Source organism: Rhea pennata, chromosome 13 (assembly GCF_028389875.1).
Source record: "Rhea pennata isolate bPtePen1 chromosome 13, bPtePen1.pri, whole genome shotgun sequence".
Classification (NCBI taxonomy): domain Eukaryota; kingdom Metazoa; phylum Chordata; class Aves; order Rheiformes; family Rheidae; genus Rhea; species Rhea pennata.
In genome coordinates this window covers 4780224-4787983 of record NC_084675.1, presented here as the reverse complement: position 1 = coordinate 4787983, position 7760 = coordinate 4780224, and the positions used below count along the sequence as shown (strand labels likewise).

The following is a 7760-nucleotide window of genomic DNA, read 5'->3' as shown; positions in this document are numbered from 1 at the left end:
AGGATAGAATGGGTATTTGGGGAAAGACATGGGTGAAGGCCTTCAATTCATGAATTCTTTTTACTAGAAGTGCTTGCAAGAGCTTGTTGAACCAAATTTGTTTCTTCTGACTTCCTTTTCTAAAGAAGCATTCATCAGTTAGTGTAATGCTATTCTCCATGACAAATGTAAGAATATTAACCTAAGTCTTGTTCATAGACACAAAATCTGAAAGCATTTCATACAGAAGCTAAACATTAAAATAGAGGAAAATAATTTGGAATCAAATCTTTGATTCTGTTTTCTGTTTTACTCCTAACACTTTTTCTTACAGGTAAAGCTTTCATGATTTTCTTCTGAGTATCTTCAAGGTTGACTATTATCACAATATATATCCTATTATCACAATGAAATCAAGACCTTTTGATAATTTGAGAGCACCTCAGAATAACCAATGCCTAGAAGTCAATACCATCCTCTGAGATATGAGCTACCCAGATTCAAGAATGAATGTCTGTCTCTCCTAATTATGGCATAGCAAGTAGCTTTTAACAGATTTTTGAAAAATTGTTTTTTTGGGAAGTATACAGTTTACACAAGTTAACCCAGCTGAGAACTTTTAATGTTTGAAATAATGTTGACCTGAATTATTTAAGAAAATAATCAAAATTGCTCTAAACTGAATGGTACTTGGATGCTTAATAACCTTTAGGACTTTCTGTGAAGCTTTATATTTTAATTACTTAATCCTTAAAATATGAATCCATGACAAAGTGTACCTCACCTTTTTTAGTGACTTCAATGGTGCTAAAATTAGACCTAGCTTTTAAAATGGAAGAGCCACATGGGGGCAGGAGAGCACAAGGCATGTAAAAGGACTACTGTGCTAAATGGCTGCTTTTCTGCTTTGACTATGTAGTTCTTTTCCCTTCTACAGCACAGCTGAGGGTTTATGACTAGATTTTAAAATCATATGCAAGCAAATGCAGCTACTTTCTTACAGTGTTTTAAAAATGGCTAAGTTTCTGATGTCACCCAGCTAATAGGCACCCAATGGGGAATTATACAATGAATGTTATAGTACAATAATGGCTTAAGTTTATGTAGTATAGTTAGGATGAGGAATCTGCAGTATGTCTATAGATTGTCTGTACTTCTGCACCTTACCATAATATCGGGTGTCAATGACTAAGTGCTCTTCAGAAAGCTATTTTTCCCATTTTGTCACTTCTTATAGTGAGCCTGCCAGGTTGTTATAAATGGTGTTTCAAAATCATAACTCTCTTGCACGAAATATTTACCCCTTCATTTTTTTCATGTGCTCAATTATGAATAGGTCTGCTATTCAAAAAAAACTCTCACTTTAAGGTCTGCTAAGAATAGTCTGAAGTACTAATCCTCTGATCTAAGACCATTTGTATATGTATTTGACATCTGTGTCTACAACAGACTAACTTCTAGATGTTGCAATACACTTAGAACAGTTCTCCAGTCCGTTTCTAATGGAACCACTGATGTACTTGTACAAGTCTTATTAGTTACATGATCACAGCCCAAAGACAAGTGCAATCAATTTGCTCTTGCAATCAAGATGCAGCTCAGGTAGCTGTTTTTAAAAAATTTTTAGAAAGCAGTGTGAAGTTTCTGACAGCTTAGGGACCATCCCTTCATAGTTCTGACCATGTCCAGCTCTTTCTGCTAGCAGGAGCAGCATAAGCTGCTCAGGCCCTCAGGAGGTAGTGCTGGCTCTTTCTATTTTATTGGGATTCTTTTCTTTAACCTAATAATGAACAGCAGAGACCAAACTGATGTGTTTAGGTGTTCAGATAAAGAACAGTGATTAACTGGTCTGATAAATATATTTATCTGAAACTACTTGTTTTGGAACAGACTATATAGTCCACTTCCCTGTCTGCTCTTTGTGAACTTGGCTTCCATAGTTCAACTTCCTACTTTCATTCTGAGACAATATTTTTCTTTATAGTCAGAGCTGACTTTCTCTTGCTCTTTTTCTAACTAAATATAAATATCCCTAACTCCTCCTTTTTCTTCTGTGTACAAGAAGGAGAGGGAGTAATACAACAGTTGTAGTGCATAAAACCAAAGAAAAAATTGTTGGTAATGGTCTCTGATTATGCACATTCTAAAGTACCTAGGGACCAGAATGGGTCGGATGTGTAAGAATGTGAGGGGCAGATACAAACATAGGAAGCACTACTTGAATGCTCTCCAGAGCATAGCCAAGAAGTTGTCTACAGAAGAAAGTGTTTGTAATATCCTCTTGAATTGTATTGAGTGTATACCACAGGATACCGACTTTCTGAATCATCTTAAATACAAACATGTAATGACCTAGTGCAGTGTTAAGCACACAGCTAGAATGCTGATTGAAGCAGCTCTTGCTCAGAAGGATATAAAGCTTTATATGTTCTTTGCAGTTTTGCAAAGTATCACCTAATTTCTGCGTTAATTTCAAAGCAAGTTGATTGAGAATTTGCATGTTTAAGGTACTCCCCATGCCACCTGGTAGCATTCAGGATCTCTTATTCATTTTGATCAAATTCTACCTACAACTCTTTCTCTTCTAGTCTTGCTAAGCAATTACTAATCCTAATGGAATTCCACAACTGCATTTTCACCAGTCTTTCAAACTGCTCTTAACACCTGTCATGCTTCTTCCTGGATAGAATTCTGCCAGTCTCATTAAAGAAACTTTTCTTTACTATAATCCAGTTGCCTATTTCTGCCTTCCTATTATCAGCCTTCCTATTCCCACTTACTTGTACTTAACAAGAAGGGTCTTTGATTTTTTTCTGTGTTATCTCTTAAATTAAGTTGCCTCTAAGTATCTACAGTGCTCCACTGCTTTAATCCGTACCTCTGTAATAACTTCTACCATGATGTTTACAGAAAGCCTTTGAAGTCAATAGGCAGCAAATGTCGTAACACCAGAGACCAATATTCTTTGTTATTTCTTTTTATGCTTGTATATTGGCTATGCTTAAACTGGAAATAATTCAGGCTCTCCTTAAATTTTGTTAACATAGCAAACTCATACAGCATAAATTCCCTTTATGCAGCATGACACTGCTACAATTTATGTGATATTCTTAAAATATACCCATAGAATAGTTTCAGGCTGGGTAAGACTTCAATGCTAGATTAATTCATTTTTACGAAAAATTCAAAATATCTGGCATCTTGCTCAGCTCTCAGGACACAGTGTTCTAAGAGTTGCACTGATGCCACATAATGTTCCCTGTACTTCAGTGTAATCTGAGCTGATTTGACTCAGGTGACTGACATGGCCCCCTGGGTCAGCCTTCTTCCTTGCTGTGTCATGAGAAATAGCTGGACGTTCAAATCACAGAGATTTCATATAGTGGTAAACAAGGACCAAAAAATTGGAAGGAAAAATAAGAGGAACTCTAAGATGATATATCATTATGCTGAGATGGAATCAGAAGGGTCTCAAGAGATTATTAATAAAGATTACTCTCACTTCAACTCACTGCTTTGAAACTCGCTGAAATAATAAGTCTCTGCTTTCTGGCATCTTTCTTATACAGTCTATAGGGTGGATATGTATTGAAGTCACCAAGAACCATCAAGTGTCCTAAGATACAGTGCTCTGAACCAAAACTGTGCTACGTATTAGGTTAGGGGTTAGTATTTTAGGAGATGTTATGAATATTTGCTGTCCATTGGCAGAATGGACCTACTGAACCCCCTATAGTTCTGTGACAGAGTGCATTAGAATAGACTAAACAGTCTTGCTATGCTAACTAGCCTGATGTCTTTCTCTTAAAGAAAGAAGCAGTCAGCAGTGCCAAAGCCTTTACTAGGCTCTTATAATGACTTTAATTGACCCTTATAGGCCCAGTTACATCACAGCTAAATCCACCTGTGTTTCCAAAAACATTAAAACAGTGACTCTATCTGTTCCATATCAATGTTTGCAAGAATTACTCCATTTGCTCTGTAGAAAGGCAATGTTAGTTAAGGCTGCTGTTTTAGCATCTTTTACTACTCTTCAAATAGCCTCAGTGAATGTAGTTCCTGAAGAAAAACTTCTGAAGCTGCCTTGTAAGACCATAAATATGAATGCAAGAGGAAAGATCTAGTTCCCCTGGTGGACCACATGTGTTACAAGTACTTTAGTATCACAGCTGTGAGTAAAAAGCAGTGGAAGAAAATATGAGGCCTAAATACTGAGGCAGAAAATGCATGCTATTTGCAGTCAAAGCACAGATGTAGAATATATCAGATGTGCTGCTTTTCTGTTGGTTGATCATGTGAAAAATATTCTCATTGTTTAACTAGTTTGGTTTACGCCTCTATTAAATGCTGTAATTTTAGTGCAATAGCAGCTCCTGTTAGTAAATGATTCTGAATCCTGTGAATAGTAGGCTTCAATCCCAAATGGCCTTAACTAATCATTTCACTATTCCCTAGAATGTATTTATAGATGTGGGAGCTTCACTGTTTCCTTCTTAATATTCCCAGGTGCTGTGTAAGAAGCAGCCTGAGCAGCAAAGTTCACTCATCTGTAAATGAATGACAAGTAAAACAACAGGTCTGACTCACTACTCCATACCTATTAACACAAAGCAGTAGCAAACCCACTGTGGTAGACAGTATTTTACTGACTCTATCTGGTCACTGCTCTCTATAGTCTATCCTGGTTCCTACAAAAGGCACTTTATGTGCAGTCAGTGCTCTTAAAGGGCTTGTTGAGTAGCAAAAGGCACCAAAAGAGCTTGCCTCATTCATGAGATATATGTGCACAAACAATTAAGGGTTTAGCCTAGTTCCTAATAACATTGACCGCAGCTAGGTGTAGGATACAGCCTGACAGCTTGTACTAAACCTTGTTTGGGTCTTTTCTCAAACTGTTGTGAAGCACTGTTGTGTTGCTCGTGTGCTTATTAAATCTTCATCTGTTCCGTGTTGTTATCGAATAGTGATTCCTGTCTCAAGAATACATAGAGAAGTACAGCTTCTTTAATGTAGTAGATAACTAAAGTTGCTGCCTTTATTGTAAGAAATTGCTGCATGCTAAGACATGATTATAAAATATTCAATATACTAATAACTAAGGGAAAAAGAGTGGTAGGTAGGGAGGGTAAAGCCTAATGGATTTCATCTGCTTCTTACTCTCTGCTGCAAATAGAAGTTCTTGCTAAAATGCTGTCTCTAGTTTTCTCTTTATCTCTGAGAAAAAGACCTATTGATAGAAATCAATAGGCCTGTTCTATTATTGAGGAGGAAAAAAATGTCTTTTTTTTCAAAACAAGCAGGAATAACAAATTAATATGATAAGTTCAGAAAAATACTCTTAAGTTAACAGGTAAGGATTTATCTTCCTTGTTTATTTTGGTTTGTAGATTAAATTCATACCACTCAAATATCTTTGCTTGCTTCACAAACAGCTTCTGACAAGGAAGATCTAGTTAGTCTTTTGTAGTTTCTTTGTAAAGATGAGTTATGTAGCTACTTTGCAACTGTCCAGAACACGAGGTACAGGATATTACGATATATTTCTTAGTAATCAGTAGTTATCTTAATCTTATCATTACAAATCATTGACTTAAAAGTAAGCAAAAGTAAGTTTAAAATGTTAGGCACAATTGAAATACACATGTTTTTTTTGAGTTTTTTATGCTATGCAGTTTTTTCACAGCTTGTACATATTCACAAAAGTAAAAATATTCCTTGTGAGTCTTAAATTTACTGATTTCTTAAAGACAAAGTCCATCCTACTTTATGTAAAAAGAAAAAAGTAATGCTTTTTTTTTTTTCAAGTTGAATTTCTCATGATGTTAGGCATTTTGTACTGCTGGCATATTTTTCTTGTAAATTAAAAAAAATAATAATACTGAGGCTCTCTTCCCTCCCTCACTGGGGCCTGATCCAATTCTGCTGTAATTTAATAGACATCTTGGACGCTTAACTTAAATCAAACTTTTTGAGAATAATCGTAGTATGTGTATCTGCTGTACCAATAGTTAATTGCTATTTAAATATACAATGTATTTGAAACTGAATATATCACAAAGTCTGTAGCTGCATACTACATAGAATTCTTGTACCCCCCATTTTTTTCTGAAGAATCATTTAACACTCGTATTTTATTTGTTAAAGCTCATTAATAAAAGATATGTTTGTAAATGAATTTGACTGTGTACACAACCACTGCTACTTTCAAACTGGCCAAACAGTCCTGAATAAAAATAGCTTTGTTTTCAATTTATCTGAAAGTTTTATGTATAATTAGTATAGTTAAAAACCATTCCTATCCATATCAGGAGTTTTAGATATGCTTACTTAAAACTTCAGATTATATGTAAGGATTTTTTTTTTTTAGCATTAAAAGCTTTCTTGGAGGAAAACGTAAGGTTCTAATTTTTTTTCCCAACAGTCTGCTTTCCTACATAATCCTTTTCTAGAAATTGCAATTTTAATGGAAAGTAAAAATGTTGCAGTCCTTATGTTTTCAACTTCTAGCTACCTTGCTGAAGTTCTCAACAGAACTGAAACAGTGATCATATTGTGATGTGGAACTGAATTAGGATTTTGTTGCCAATTCTTTTATAACACAGCAAATGAATCTTAATGACTTTTACCTGTCTAGCTTCATCTGGAGTAGACAGGCTAGTCCTTGATATTTTTTGATTTTTCTTTAAGGAAACAAAACTACTGAGAAAGTGAGGTGAACGGACTGTTGAAGGAATGCCCAAGAATCCTATTTACTTGGCACATGTTCCTTGTTACAGATTCTCTGTGCTCATTGCAGCATCTTCTTGTTTTGTTACAACAGAGTTCTTTTTCTTGTCTTCCTCTGTTACAGTCTGACTCATCTGTTCAAACAGCTTCGATATTTTGGCAAATCTTAGATGATTCTGAAATCTTCGTGCAGCAAAGGCGTAAAGTAGAGGGTTAACACAGCTACTGATGAATACAAGTGCTCCAGAGATGTACACTCCTATGTTTAAAATTTCATCCAGTACCAAAGACATTTCTTTGTTAGAGAGTTCTATCTGCACTGAAATAATCTCTAGGATGTTAAAAAGATGATGTGGGAACCAACATAAAATGAATGCTACAACCACACTGGCAATTAGCCGTTCTGATCGCTGCTTTGATTGGTAAGTCATTTTGCTTATTCTTCTTCCAACGCATACATAACAAGTGCAAATTATAAAAAAAGGAATTACAAAACCTGCAAAAGTCTCTAGCAAAAGATATGATACTTTCTGTCTATTAGAAGAATAGTTGCGACATGTGCACTGTAGTCCACCGTTTGTTTCTTCTGTCTCTTGAAATGGAATGACAGAAATGCCAAAAGTAATAGACAGGAACCAAATGAGGAACATGATTACAAAAACTTTTTCTTTTGTTTTATATCTTTGAATTGTGAATGGGTAAAACACAGCCATTAATCTCTCCAAGCTCAGTGCTGTAATCAGAAATATGCTAGCATACATGCTGCAGTAAATAATGAAAACCAGTATTTTGCAGAAAGTGACTCCAAAAACCCAGGAGTCAGCAAATGAGTAAATCCAGATTGGCAAAGTAATCAGTACAAGGATATCTGCAACAGCCAGGTTCACGATCAGCAGGACTGAAGGAGATACTTTCTTCATTTTTGTGCAAACAGTCCAGATGACAACGCAGTTTCCAGGGGTCCCAATAATAAACGACAAGCTCAGTATTACACAGACTACTGACCTCTCGATGTTCCATGTCAAGTGGCTACTGTTTTCCTCAGTCTGACTCAT

General features: G+C 35.7%; 1 protein-coding gene across 1 annotated transcript; it reads right to left on the bottom strand.

Annotated features, from left to right (window-relative positions):
• Positions 1-6749: 6749 nt before the first annotated feature.
• Positions 6750-7760, bottom strand: LOC134146463 (leukotriene B4 receptor 1-like). Its single transcript, XM_062586908.1, has one exon. It carries the CDS (start codon positions 7758-7760, stop codon positions 6750-6752), a length of 1011 nt encoding a protein of 336 aa, XP_062442892.1.

Coding starts and splice junctions, on each gene's coding strand:
- LOC134146463 (XM_062586908.1), bottom strand. CDS start 7,760: ATGAGTCAGACTGAGGAAAACAGTAGCCACTTGACATGGAACATCGAG.